The sequence below is a fragment of the Bufo gargarizans genome, chromosome 6 (genome assembly GCF_014858855.1).
Source record: "Bufo gargarizans isolate SCDJY-AF-19 chromosome 6, ASM1485885v1, whole genome shotgun sequence".
Classification (NCBI taxonomy): Eukaryota; Metazoa; Chordata; class Amphibia; order Anura; family Bufonidae; genus Bufo; species Bufo gargarizans.
In genome coordinates this window covers 383905222-383920381 of record NC_058085.1, presented here as the reverse complement: position 1 = coordinate 383920381, position 15160 = coordinate 383905222, and the positions used below count along the sequence as shown (strand labels likewise).

Below are 15160 nucleotides of genomic sequence, written 5' to 3'. Positions count from 1 at the left end.
ATGTCACACGCCAGCGTTCAGCTCTCCATCTCACAAACATTTGATAGAAAGCGTAAATTCCCACCTAGCCACCCTCGATCCCTGGCCCTGAATGCCAGCATTTCTAAACTACTGGCCTATGAAATGCTGTCATTTAGGCTGGTGGACACAGACAGCTTCAAACAGCTCATGTCGCTTGCTGTCCCACAGTATGTTGTTCCCAGCCGGCACTACTTCTCCAAGAGAGCCGTGCCTTCCCTGCACAACCAAGTATCCGATAAAATCAAGTGTGCACTGCGCAACGCCATCTGTAGCAAGGTCCACCTAACCACAGATACGTGGACCAGTAAGCACGGCCAGGGACGCTATATCTCCCTAACTGCACACTGGGTAAATGTAGTGGCAGCTGGGCCCCAGGCGGAGAGCTGTTTGGCGCACGTCCTTCCGCCGCCAAGGATCGCAGGGCAACATTCTTTGCCTCCTGTTGCCACCTCCTCCTTCTCGGCTTCCTCCTCCTCTTCTTCCACCTGCTCATCCAGTCAGCCACACACCTTCACCACCAACTTCAGCACAGCCCGGGGTAAACGTCAGCAGGCCATTCTGAAACTCATATGTTTGGGGGACAGGCCCCACACCGCACAGGAGTTGTGGCGGGGTATAGAACAACAGACCGACGAGTGGTTGCTGCCGGTGAGCCTCAAGCCCGGCCTGGTGGTGTGTGATAATGGGCGAAATCTCGTTGCAGCTCTGGGACTAGCCAATTTGACGCACATCCCTTGCTTGGCGCATGTGCTGAATTTGGTGGTGCAGAAGTTCATTCACAACTACCCCGACATGTCAGAGCTGCTGCATAAAGTGCGGGCCGTCTGTTCGCGCTTCCGGCGTTCACATCCTGCTGCTGCTCGCCTGTCTGCGCTACAGCGTAACTTCGGCCTTCCCGCTCACCGCCTCATATGCGACGTGCCCACCAGGTGGAACTCCACCTTGCACATGCTGGACAGACTGTGCGAGCAGCAGCAGGCCATAGTGGAGTTTCAGCTGCAGCACGCACGGGTCAGTCGCACTACAGAACAGCACCACTTCACCACCAATGACTGGGCCTCCATGCGAGACCTGTGTGCCCTGTTGCGCTGTTTCGAGTACTCCACCAACATGGCCAGTGGCGATGACACCGTTATCAGCGTTACAATACCACTTCTATGTCTCCTTGAGAAAACACTTAGGGCGATGATGGAAGAGGAGGTGGCCCAGGAGGAGGAGGAGGAGGAGGAGGAAGAGGGGTCATTTTTAGCACTTTCAGGCCAGTCTCTTCGAAGTGACTCAGAGGGAGGTTTTTGGCAACAGCAGAGGCCAGGTACAAATGTGGCCAGCCAGGGCCCACTACTGGAGGACGAGGAGGACGAGGATGAGGAGGAGGTGGAGGAGGATGAGGATGAAGCATGGTCACAGCGGGGTGGCACCCAACGCAGCTCGGGTCCATCACTGGTGCGTGGCTGGGGGGAAAGGCAGGACGATGACGATACGCCTCCCACAGAGGACAGCTTGTCCTTATCCCTGGGCAGCCTGGCACACATGAGCGACTACATGCTGCAGTGCCTGCGCAACGACAGCAGAGTTGCCCACATTTTAACCTGTGCGGACTACTGGGTTGCCACCCTGCTGGATCCACGCTACAAAGACAATGTGCCCACCTTACTTCCTGCACTGGAGCGTGATAGGAAGATGCGCGAGTACAAGCGCACGTTGGTAGACACGCTACTGAGAGCATTCCCAAATGTCACAGGGGAACAAGTGGAAGCCCAAGGCCAAGGCAGAGGAGGAGCAAGAGGTCGCCAAGGCAGCTGTGTCACGGCCAGCTCCTCTGAGGGCAGGGTTAGCATGGCAGAGATGTGGAAAACTTTTGTCAACACGCCACAGCTAACTGCACCACCACCTGATACGCAACGTGTTAGCAGGAGGCAACATTTCACTAACATGGTGGAACAGTACGTGTGCACACCCCTCCACGTACTGACTGATGGTTCGGCCCCATTCAACTTCTGGGTCTCTAAATTGTCCACGTGGCCAGAGCTAGCCTTTTATGCCTTGGAGGTGCTGGCCTGCCCGGCAGCCAGCGTTTTGTCTGAACGTGTATTCAGCACGGCAGGGGGCGTCATTACAGACAAACGCAGCCGCCTGTCTACAGCCAATGTGGACAAGCTGACGTTCATAAAAATGAACCAGGCATGGATCCCACAGGACCTGTCCGTCCCTTGTCCAGATTAGACATTAACTACCTCCCCATAACCATATATTATTGGACTCCAGGGCACTTCCTCATTCAATCCTATTTTTATTTTCATTTTACCATTATATTGCGAGGCTACCCAAAGTTGAATGAACCTCTCCTCTGCCTGTGTGCTAGGCCTAAATATATGCCAATGGACTGTTGCAGTGGTGGGTGACGTGAAGCCTCATTCTCTGCTATGACATGCAGACTGATTCTCTGCTGACATGAAGCCAGATCCTCTGTTACGGGAGCTCTCTCCTCTGCCTGGGTGCTGGGCCTAAATTTATGACAATTGACTGTTGCAGTGGTGGGTGACGTGAAGCCTGATTCTCTGCTATGATATGAAGACTGATTCTCTGCTGACATGAAGCCAGATTGTCTGTTACGGGACCTTTCTCCTCTGCCTGGGTTCTGGGCCTAAATTTATGAAAATTGACTGTTGCAGTGGTGGGTGACGTGAAGCCTGATTCTCTGCTATGATATGAAGACTGATTCTCTGCTGACATGAAGCCAGATTGTCTGTTACGGGACCTTTCTCCTCTGCCTGGGTTCTGGGCCTAAATTTATGAAAATTGACTCTTACAGTGGTGGGTGACGTGAAGCCTGATTCTCTGCTATGATATGAAGACTGATTCTCTGCTGACATGAAGCCAGATTCTCTGTTACGGGACCTCTCTCCTCTGCCTGGGTGCTGGGCCTAAATTTATGACAATGGACTGTTGCAGTGGTGGCTGACGTGAAGCCTGATTCTCTGCTATGACATGCAGACTGATTCTCTGCTGTCATGAAGCCAGATTGTCTGTTACGGGACCTCTCTGCTCTGCCTGTGTGCTAGGCCTAAATATATGCCAATGGACTGTTGCAGTGGTGGCTGACGTGAAGCCTCATTCTCTGCTATGACATGCAGACTGATTCTCTGCTGTCATGAAGCCAGATTGTCTGTTACGGGACCTCTCTGCTCTGCCTGTGTGCTAGGCCTAAATATATGCCAATGGACTGTTGCAGTGGTGGGTGACGTGAAGCCTCATTCTCTGCTATGACATGCAGACTGATTCTCTGCTGACATGAAGCCAGATTGTCTGTTACGGGACCTCTCTGCTCTGCCTGTGTGCTAGGCCTAAATATATGCCAATGGACTGTTGCAGTGGTGGGTGACGTGAAGCCTCATTCTCTGCTATGACATGCAGACTGATTCTCTGCTGACATGAAGCCAGATTGTCTGTTACGGGACCTCTCTGCTCTGCCTGTGTGCTAGGCCTAAATATATGCCAATGGACTGTTGCAGTGGTGGGTGACGTGAAGCCTCATTCTCTGCTATGACATGCAGACTGATTCTCTGCTGACATGAAGCCAGATTGTCTGTTACGGGACCTCTCTGCTCTGCCTGTGTGCTAGGCCTAAATATATGCCAATGGACTGTTGCAGTGGTGGGTGACGTGAAGCCTCATTCTCTGCTATGACATGCAGACTGATTCTCTGCTGACATGAAGCCAGATTGTCTGTTACGGGACCTCTCTGCTCTGCCTGTGTGCTAGGCCTAAATATATGCCAATGGACTGTTGCAGTGGTGGGTGACGTGAAGCCTCATTCTCTGCTATGACATGCAGACTGATTCTCTGCTGACATGAAGCCAGATCCTCTGTTACGGGAGCTCTCTCCTCTGCCTGGGTGCTGGGCCTAAATTTATGACAATTGACTGTTGCAGTGGTGGGTGACGTGAAGCCTGATTCTCTGCTATGATATGAAGACTGATTCTCTGCTGACATGAAGCCAGATTGTCTGTTACGGGACCTTTCTCCTCTGCCTGGGTTCTGGGCCTAAATTTATGAAAATTGACTCTTACAGTGGTGGGTGACGTGAAGCCTGATTCTCTGCTATGATATGAAGACTGATTCTCTGCTGACATGAAGCCAGATTCTCTGTTACGGGACCTCTCTCCTCTGCCTGGGTGCTGGGTAGTGTTGAGCGCGAATATTCGAAAAGCAAATTTTTTTCGCGAATATCGCAACTTCGCGATTTCGCGAATATTTCGAATATAGTGCTATATATTCGTAAAAACGAATATTCGTTTTTTGTTTCCCCCCCCCCCCCCCACAAAATTACAGTACACATATAATTGATTGTTTCCCAAAGGTCCAACAGCTCAGATCTTACTCACATTGCCTAGAAAGTGATTGAGGCGCGAATCTTCGTAAGGCGATTTTATTAGCGCACATGCGAATATCGGCACGTCCCAGAACAGAGGCAAAGGGCTTTGCATTCATACATTAGTGAATTGAGTTGCGAATCTTCGTAAGGCGATTTTATTAGCGCACATGCGAATATCTACACTTGTCCCAGAACAGAGGCAAAGGGCTTTGCATTCATACATTAGTGATTGAATTGAGCTGCGAATCTTCGTAAGGCGATTTTATTAACGCAAATGCAAATATCTACACTTGTCCCCAGAACAGAGAGGCAAAGGCCTGTGCATTCATATAGTATAGCACCATATTCGCGAATACGTAGAACTTCGTAAAATTCGATTTACGAATATTCGTATTTTTTATTTTACTTTCCACCTTACAGATTACATTGATCTGTACTCTGTCAACTACTGTCATCACCCCCCACTGTATCTCGATTGATTCCCAAAAGTCTCACATTCCCTAGAAAGTGATTGAGGTGCGAATCTTCGTAAGGCGATTTTATTAGCGCACATGCGAATATCTACACTTGTCCCAGAACAGAGGCAAAGGGCATTGCATTCATACATTAGTGATTGAATTGAGTTGCGAATCTTCGTAAGGCGATTTCATTAGCGCACATGTGAATTTTGCATAGCATATGTATTATGCGATAATTCGAATTATCGCATATGCGAAATAATAACGAATTTGAATAATCGCGAATATTTTACGAATATTCTTTCGAATATTCACAAAATTTCGCGAATTCGAATATGGGACATGCCGCTCAACACTAGTGCTGGGCCTAAATTTATGACAATGGACTGTTGCAGTGGTGGGTGACGTGAAGCCTGATTCTCTGCTATGACATGCAGACTGATTCTCTGCTGACATGAAGCCAGATTGTCTGTTACGGGACCTCTCTCCTCTGCCTGGGTGCTGGGCCTAAATATATGCCAATGGACTGTTGCAGTGGTGGCTGACGTGAAGCCTCATTCTCTGCTATGACATGCAGACTAATTCTCTGCTGACATGAAGACAGATTCTCTGTTACGGGACCTCTCTCCTCTGCCTGGGTGCCGGGGCCTAAATATCTGAGAATGGACTGTTCCAGTGGTGGCTGACGTGAAGCCTCATTCTCTGCTATGACATGCAGACTAATTCTCTGCTGACATGAAGACAGATTCTCTGTTACGGGACCTCCCTCCTCTGCCTGGGTGCTGGGCCTAAATATATGCCAATGGACTGTTGCAGTGGTGGCTGACGTGAAGCCTCATTCTCTGCTATGACATGCAGACTAATTCTCTGCTGACATGAAGACAGATTCTCTGTTACGGGACCTCCCTCCTCTGCCTGGGTGCTGGGCCTAAATATATGCCAATGGACTGTTGCAGTGGTGGCTGACGTGAAGCCTCATTCTCTGCTATGACATGCAGACTGATTCTCTGCTGACATGAAGCCAGATTCTCTGTTACGGGACCTCTCTCCTCTGCCTGTGTGTGTGCTGGGCCTAAATATATGCCAATGGACTGTTGCAGTGGTGGCTGACGTGAAGCCTCATTCTCTGCTATGACATGCAGACTGATTCTCTGCTGACATGAAGCCAGATTCTCTGTTACGGGACCTCTCTCCTCTGCCTGTGTGTGTGCTGGGCCTAAATATATGCCAATGGACTGTTGCAGTGGTGGCTGACGTGAAGCCTCATTCTCTGCTATGACATGCAGACTAATTCTCTGCTGACATGAAGACAGATTCTCTGTTACGGGACCTCCCTCCTCTGCCTGGGTGCTGGGCCTAAATATATGCCAATGGACTGTTGCAGTGGTGGCTGACGTGAAGCCTCATTCTCTGCTATGACATGCAGACTGATTCTCTGCTGACATGAAGCCAGATTCTCTGTTACGGGACCTCTCTCCTCTGCCTGTGTGTGTGCTGGGCCTAAATATATGCCAATGGACTGTTGCAGTGGTGGCTGACGTGAAGCCTCATTCTCTGCTATGACATGCAGACTGATTCTCTGCTGACATGAAGCCAGATTCTCTGTTACGGGACCTCTCTCCTCTGCCTGTGTGTGTGCTGGGCCTAAATATATGCCAATGGACTGTTGCAGTGGTGGCTGACGTGAAGCCTCATTCTCTGCTATGACATGCAGACTAATTCTCTGCTGACATGAAGACAGATTCTCTGTTACGGGACCTCCCTCCTCTGCCTGGGTGCTGGGCCTAAATATATGCCAATGGACTGTTGCAGTGGTGGCTGACGTGAAGCCTCATTCTCTGCTATGACATGCAGACTAATTCTCTGCTGACATGAAGACAGATTCTCTGTTACGGGACCTCTCTCCTCTGCCTGGGTGCCGGGGCCTAAATATCTGAGAATGGACTGTTCCAGTGGTGGGTGACGGGAAGCCAGATTCTCTGCTATGGAACCTCTCTCCAATTGATTTTGGTTAATTTTTATTTATTTAATTTTTATTTTAATTCATTTCCCTATCCACATTTGTTTGCAGGGGATTTACCTACATGTTGCTGCCTTTTGCAGCCCTCTAGCTCTTTCCTGGGCTGTTTTACAGCCTTTTTAGTGCCGAAAAGTTCGGGTCCCCATTGACTTCAATGGGGTTCGGGTTCGGGACGAAGTTCGGATCGGGTTCGGATCCCGAACCCGAACATTTCCGGGATGTTCGGCCGAACTTCTCGAACCCGAACATCCAGGTGTTCGCTCAACTCTATCTCCTAGCAACCATGCGTGCAAATCGCACGGCATCCGTACTTGCTTGCGGATGCCATCCGATTTTCACGCACCCCATTCACTTCTATGGGGCCTGCGTCACGTCAAAATCGGAAAATATAGAGCATGCTGCGATTTCAACTGAACGCACAAGTGATGCGTTAAAAACATCGCTCATGTGCACAGCCCCATAGAAATGAATGGGTCAGGATTTAGTGCGGGTGCCATACGTTCGCCTCACGGATCGCACCCGCACGGAAAAGTCGCCCGTGTGAAAGGGGCCTAATACAAGCCAAAAAGGGCTGTAATTTTCTCAATTCACCACAACGGCTAATAAGCACTATTTTTCCACTAATGCAACCAAAAAAAGTGCTTTAGGACATATAACTGCACCGCATTAGGGCAAATAAGATGTAGAAATATTTCCTTGTAATAAAGCCTGTTACTGGCAGTATCAAACAGCACTTGCATCCCAATAATAAGAACTGTTTGTTGGAATTACAGAGCTGTATAATGGCAATTTGAATCCCCAGTCAGTGCAGCAAGGTGTAATAGGATTGCTCCTATTACCCAGGCTGTAACCTCCCCTACTAAACCCTGTTCTGCTTCAATACTGTGGAATTATTCCTCCCTATCCTTTCCCTGAACTTCTAGACAGAAAAATAAGTTTTAAAGTCTTTCCTAGCACTGTCCCACTTTCGACTGCTGACGTCTCTGCCTGCACGAAGTACAGTGCAAAATGGCAGAATCCAAGATGGGTGAGGCTATCTATAGGGCTGTGACACCAGATGTTGGGTACCTTTTTACCCTGCTTTCACACCTGAGCGTTTCCCAAACGCGCGTCAAACGCGCGTTTGTGACGCGCGGTTTTTGTAATAGTAAACGCGCGTTTGACGCGCGTTTGTGTCATTGACTGCAGTGTCCTATGGCCACAAACGCGCGTCAAAATGCCCCAAAGAAGCTCAAGTACTTGTTTGAGCGTCGGGCGTTTTACAGCGCGATCGTATGCGCTGTAAAACGCCCAGGTGAGAACCATTCCCATAGGGAAGCATTGCTTTTCATGTGTTTGAACGCGCTGTAAAATGCTCAGGTGTGAACTTGGGGTCAAGGCTAGTCTAGGATCTATGGCTCTAGATCTTTGTGTGTGCTTGCATCACTGGGCGGCTGCTGTTTTGTTCTCCTACCCACAAAAAATGGCAAACAACTGCAAAATTTCCATCTTTGTTTTTCAGCCTAATGGAATCCGTCAGGAACGGACTTCAAGTAATCTAGTCTTCGTGGAAAGTAAGTAATTACCCCAACATCACTTTTTATCAAACTCCTCACTTTACTATTAAATGTCTTTTTCAAAATTCTGCTCCCTTTCATCTAAGACTCTTGCTCCTTTTATCTTTTTCCTTTTAATGATTCCAATTTAACCTTTTTTAAAGACACAAACATTCAGCTGCCAATCAGTATAACTCCTCCAGAGGATACAGTGCCAGGCTCCATCACTGCTTACATCACTGCCATTGGTGAGTATTTCTGGACACCTGCTATTGCACAATGATAGAAATGCGCCTCTAGTGTTCTTGCCCCTGTGGGTGAATGTTTAGAAAATAAATGTCCATAGAAATCACAAGACTTCTATACGTTTTCTTATTAATTCACAAATTCCGAGAATCTGAGCTTTCTGTAGGTGAAGTATAATGTGTTTGTCATAAGGCTTATTGCTACTAAACATGGTTAGTACTTCAGCTCTTAACTCAAATTTCTTATCGCAATGAGTTATCTTGAGACAAAAGCCATTGAAAAACAATTGAAGGTGTTTGCTTAGATTAGATAACACAACTCAGAAAACAGGAGTGTTAACTCTACTCCATCCGTAGTTCTGAAACTTCAATGACTCCTCAATGTTACCTCCCCAGGTGATATCTTTGGACTCTCGGTACAACACCTTGAGAATCAACTCCTGCAACCCTATGGTTCTGGTGAACAAAATATTGCTCGCATGGCTGTTATTCCAGATGTAATAGACTATTTGAATTCCACTGGACAACTAAAGGAGGAAACATTCCAAAAGGCAAAGAGTTTAATGTTAGAAGGTGAGTGGTGGAGCCTGTTAATTCGCCGTACATCTGTGGTCTTGCAGAAGAATAGCTCTTCATAGAAAACTTTTATTGTAATCTTCTTGTGTTTTTTTGCTTTTCAGGATATTATCGTCAACTCTCCTACACTTCTGGTGGAGCTTATCTAACATTTCCAAACTCCAGAGAACAAGTTAACTCTTTGTAAGTAAAGTTATTGCTGTAAAATTGAGAGCCACTTAAGTAACGTATAGCTAGGATATGCGCAATTATAGAACTTTTTTGGCCCCCTATAGGACTGAACTGGCTTTTCTGTTGCTTGCTAGGGCTACATCGCGACATGTGTTGCGCAACAAAAACAGTGCAACTACATTGCAACATTGGTGTCGCACCAAAGTCGCCCAACCTATTTTGCAATGATAGTGAAGGGTGTCGCACTGACAGTCACACAAAAATCCAACTTGGATGAATCTTTTTCAACTGTTGTGTCGCATTCGCAGTATGTCGCAGTGAGACACCATTGACTACCGTTATAAAAATTTACGCATTACTTTTGTGCAACAAATGTCACCATGTAGCCCTTGCCTTAAGGCTACTGCCCATGGTTTCAGCAGTCCTTCTGGTCCCTGTTCGTTCCTGTGAATATTTAGAGGTATTCCTACTTTAGAACATTTATGGTATAGTCACAAGATTGGCCATAAATGTCTGGATGTGGGTTCCACCTCTGGCAGATGCAGGTAGAGAATAAATGGAATAGTTGCATGCATGTTTGGCAATCCCTGAACGAGTCTATGGGAGTTGCAGAAACTACAGAGGTGCTCAAGCATAGCTGGTGTGAGCAATAGGGCATAACAAAGATTGTCTGCTCTGATTTATCAAATGGGAGGATGTTCAGTATTTCTGAATTCATGTCAAATACTTCTTTTTATGAGTGAAGGGTTATTCCAACCCCACCCCAATGCTTTTTATTTGCTATGAATTGCCACCTGACCATTGAAGTGGCTGTCCTATTGTGATAACTTGTACCTACAAGGTTGGGTATAAGTGTCTGGGTGGGGGCATTCAACTATCGGGAATAGAGGCCTGTGTTTCTCAGCTGCAAAGGAGCAGTGATGCGCGTGTTTTGCTACTCAATTCAACGCAATAGAACTGACAGAGATCGCAGAGTACAAAGTCTCGGCTGTATCTGGCAGTGCCATACATTTGAATTTGGTGGACCATTCAGGGGATGAGTTGTTGTATCGGGACAACCCTTTCTAAGGATCTAACAGTACTTTGCAATTGTCCGAAAGATTGGTGTTGCTACGTATGGGGGTTGTAACATCTCTGGTCCACGTGGACAAAACAACTCAGCACAAGAACTGTGCCTCGGGATGGAGTATGTATTATTTTTTTTTTGTCTGGACATTGCCCTAAGGCCGTGTGGATTCACTAGGAGGTAATTGATTTGGCAGAGGACTAAACCAGAGAGTGGAGTGTAGGAGACTGTGTGTTCTTCACAACAACTCTCACAAGTAGTTATGGACTCCCTCGAAGAAAATCCCCCATGTCTCTACATAAGTAGTCTATTAGCAGCTGACCTAGATGGGAGACACTGGCTCATAGTACCAAAGCAGTAGGGAAGACATCTTAGCCTGATGTGACAAGGCCAGGGCAGGTAGGTTAAGTCACAATGCTAGACTAGCAGAGGTGAGGATCAGCCGCAGACAAGCAGATGTGGTCAATAAATGAGCTGTTGATGCCAAATGTAAATGGAATAAGATTTCTTTGAGAGCACGCCATAGCGGTAACCGTTTGTCTGCAAGTACACAGCCATGACCTCGTCTTCCACTCCATAACAATATTTTTTTTCATTGATGTTCACGATTTTGACTTTGTGCACTGAGATTAGGTTTGGTAAAGGGCATTTACAAGTGTCTGCCGGATCTCCCCCTTACCAACTGCAGCTCCCAAAGACTGATCTAACTGTATCCTAATGATTTATTATGCAGCCCCTTCATATCTGATTGAGGGTCTCTTGTAGTAAACTGTGAGCTCAGTACAAGAGATTTGCAATATAAAATGACTACATCATAAAATACTATGATACAGTCCATTCCGGAGAGATGTGGTCAGTCCTGGAGATCTGGCAGGCACATGGACCGTGTTTCTATGGCCAATTGGTTGTGTGCATGAGCCATAATGGAGAGACTGTCATTAAAGAGAGATTCAAGTAGGTAAAAGGTATCCCTTGCTAATCATGAGAACGGCCTGTTGAAATGACCGGAGAAGCCAGACACCCATGCGTGTGGCCACTCCATTCATTTCTATGGGAGTTCTGGATATAGCCGAGCGCTCTACTCGGCTATCTCTCTAACTTTTAATAGAAATAAATGGAGAAGTTGTGCACATGTGCGACCCGCTGCTCCGGTCATATCAGGGGAGCAGCAGGGGATACACAGACCCCTTTCTTGTGATTGATCGGAATCCCAGAGGCAGAATAATTATCTGATAGTTATCCTCTATTCTGATAGTTATCCCCTATTCTGACCACAATACCCCTTTAAGCGCAGAACGCACTAATCTTTCAAATGACTTGACTAACTAAATGTGGTGTTCCATCTGCAGCGTGACGGCCGCCACCTTTAGGACATTTGAAAAATGCAAGCAATATATATACATTGATGAGGACCGACAACAGCAAACCTTGATCTGGTTGGAAAACTCCCAAAGACTGAAAAATGGCTGCTTTAAAGCCCAGGGAACTCTATTCACAATACCGGTGAGAAATGACTTAAGTCAATAAAACATACTGACTTAAAGGCTACTGTATGTACACCTTTGGGGGAATTATTTTTATTATTGCATTGTACTTATTTTGAGCTAAAAATCATATATATATATATATATATATATATATATATATATATATATATATATATATATATATATATATATATATATATATAATTTTCCCTTTTATATGGAGCCCTTTTTCTGTACAGGGCTGAGATGCTCTAATAGCAGGATCTGACTCTTGAGTCAGCTTTGTTGTGTAGACTGAAACTGGTGGAGTTCCAGATAAAATGGAATGGCAATGCTATACATATAGATGTGTAGATGGCTCCTCTACAACTCCTCCATCTCTGGGGGAAGCACAGTTAACCATTATTTTCTGGAAAGTTTAATAAAGAACATTTTGCTTAATTCCCATTCATTGCAGCTGTCATAACGCCCCAAACACCTTGCTGTTCAGTCCATATGATTGATACATGAGGAATGTATGTGTCCCATATGGCTGCCACCAGGGAAGTAGAAGTTTTAAAATTAACACAAATGCCTGCAACATTTATACATTTTATTTATTTTATTTATTTTTTTTCTTCAACTTTTCTCTTCTTAACACTTCTGTCTCATTAATTAAAATGACTTGAAATACACAAGGCATTTATTCTGAAATAACACATTTTAATCTGTATCTATCATTTATCTGAACATAGAAAATTGTATGTATTTTAAACAGGATACGGACACGGACCGTGATGTCTACTTTACGTCTTTTATGGCCATTGCACTTATGGAATCTAAATCTAATTATAGTTTGGGGGTAAGTAACATGTCTGACCTGAATTAATTTGGACTCTATAGTGTGATTAGGCATGTATATACTAAGTGTGATATTTGCTTGTATTGCAAAATAGTCTTCAGAATACTGAAGGGGAAGAAAAAAAAAACCTTGAAATAGTTAAAACTGCTGGGGGGGCAGCGATTGGGAAATAACAAACAGTAATTTGTATCTGTGGTTTTGTTGGTTTTGCTGATGTGGTAGTGTTATTATTCAGTATAGTAGAGTTTCATTCTTATATAGAGTTGAGCGAACACCTGGATGTTCGGGTTCGAGAAGTTCGGCCGAACATCCCGGAAATGTTCGGGTTCGGGATCCGAACCCGATCCGAACTTCGTCCCGAACCCGAACCCCATTGAAGTCAATGGGGACCCGAACTTTTCGGCACTAAAACGGCTGTAAAACAGCCCAGGAAAGGGCTAGAGGGCTGCAAAAGGCAGCAACATGTAGGTAAATCCCCTGCAAACAAATGTGGATAGGGAAATTAATTAAAATAAAAATTAAATAAATAAAAATTAACCAAAATCAATTGGAGAGAGGTTCCATAGCAGAGAATCTGGCTTCCCGTCACCCACCACTGGAACAGTCCATTCTCAGATATTTAGGCCCCGGCACCCAGGCAGAGGAGAGAGGTCCCGTAACAGACAATCTGGCTTCATGTCAGCAGAGAATCAGTCTTCATGTCATAGCAGAGAATCAGGCTTCACGTCACCCACCACTGTAAAGTCCATTTTCATAAATTTAGGCCCAGCACCCAGGCAGAGGAGAGAGGTCCCGTAACAGACAATCTGGCTTCATGTCAGCAGAGAATCAGTCTTCATATCATAGCAGAGAATCTGGCTTCCCGTTACCCACCACTGGAACAGTCCATTCTCAGATATTTAGGCCCCGGCACCCAGGCAGAGGAGAGAGGTCCCGTAACAGACAATCTGGCTTCATGTCAGCAGAGAATCAGTCTTCATATCATAGCAGAGAATCAGGCTTCACGTCAGCCACCACTGCAACAGTCCATTGTCATAAATTCAGGCCCAGCACCCAGGCAGAGGAGAGAGGTCCCGTAACAGACAATCTGGCTTCATGTCAGCAGAGAATCAGTCTGCATGTCATAGCAGAGAATGAGGCTTCACGTCACCCACCACTGCAACAGTCCATTTTCATAAATTTAGGCCCAGCACCCAGGCAGAGGAGAGAGGTCCCGTAACAGAGGATCTGGCTTCATGTCACCAGAGAATCAGTCTGCATGTCATAGCAGAGAATCAGGCTTCACGTCACCCACCACTGCAACAGTCCATTTTCATAAATTTAGGCCCAGCACCCAGGCAGAGGAGAGAGGTCCCGTAACAGAGGATCTGGCTTCATGTCACCAGAGAATCAGTCTGCATGTCATAGCAGAGAATCAGGCTTCACGTCAGCCACCACTGCAACAATCCATTGGCATATATTTAGGCCTAGCACACAGGCAGAGGAGAGAGGTCCCGTAACAGACAATCTGGCTTCATGTCAGCAGAGAATCAGTCTTCATATCATAGCAGAGAATCAGGCTTCACGTCAGCCACCAATGCAACAGTCCATTGTCAGATATTTAGGCCCAGCACCCAGGCAGAGGAGAGAGGTCCCGTAACAGAGGATCTGGCTTCATGTCAGCAGAGAATCAGTCTTCATGTCATAGCAGAGAATCAGGCTTCACGTCACCCACCACTGTAAGAGTCCATTTTCATAAATTTAGGCCCAGCACCCAGGCAGAGGAGAGAGGTCCCGTAACAGACGATCTGGCTTCATGTCAGCAGAGAATCAGTCTGCATGTCATAGCAGAGAATGAGGCTTCACGTCACCCACCACTGCAACAGTCCATTTTCATAAATTTAGGCCCAGCACCCAGGCAGAGGAGAGAGGTCCCGTAACAGAGGATCTGGCTTCATGTCAGCAGAGAATCAGTCTGCATGTCATAGCAGAGAATCAGGCTTCACGTCACCCACCACTGCAACAGTCCATTGTCATAAATTCAGGCCCAGCACCCAGGCAGAGGAGAGAGGTCCCGTAACAGACAATCTGGCTTCATGTCACCAGAGAATCAGTCTGCATGTCATAGCAGAGAATGAGGCTTCACGTCAGCCACCACTGCAACAATCCATTGGCATATATTTAGGCCTAGCACACAGGCAGAGGAGAGGTTCATTCAACTTTGGGTAGCCTTGCAATATAATGGTAAAATGAAAATAAAAATAGGATTGAATGAGGAAGTGCCCTGGAGTCCAATAATATATGGTTATGGGGAGGTAGTTAATGTCTAATCTGGACAAGGGACGGACAGGTCCTGTGGGATCCATGCCTGGTTCATTTTTATGAA

At 46.3% G+C, this 15160-nt stretch overlaps 1 protein-coding gene across 3 annotated transcripts in view; it reads left to right on the top strand.

Moving 5' to 3' along the window:
• Positions 1–15160, top strand: part of LOC122939837 (ovostatin-like) — a 79865-nt gene that overhangs the window by 44635 nt on the left and 20070 nt on the right. For all 3 annotated transcript variants that reach the window (XM_044296022.1, XM_044296021.1, XM_044296023.1), the window contains exons 22-27: positions 8376–8427; positions 8574–8657; positions 9051–9227; positions 9335–9413; positions 11817–11970; positions 12712–12795. In XM_044296022.1, coding sequence (XP_044151957.1) covers positions 8376–8427; positions 8574–8657; positions 9051–9227; positions 9335–9413; positions 11817–11970; positions 12712–12795 — 630 coding nt within the window. The remainder of the gene's footprint in view (positions 1–8375; positions 8428–8573; positions 8658–9050; positions 9228–9334; positions 9414–11816; positions 11971–12711; positions 12796–15160) is intronic.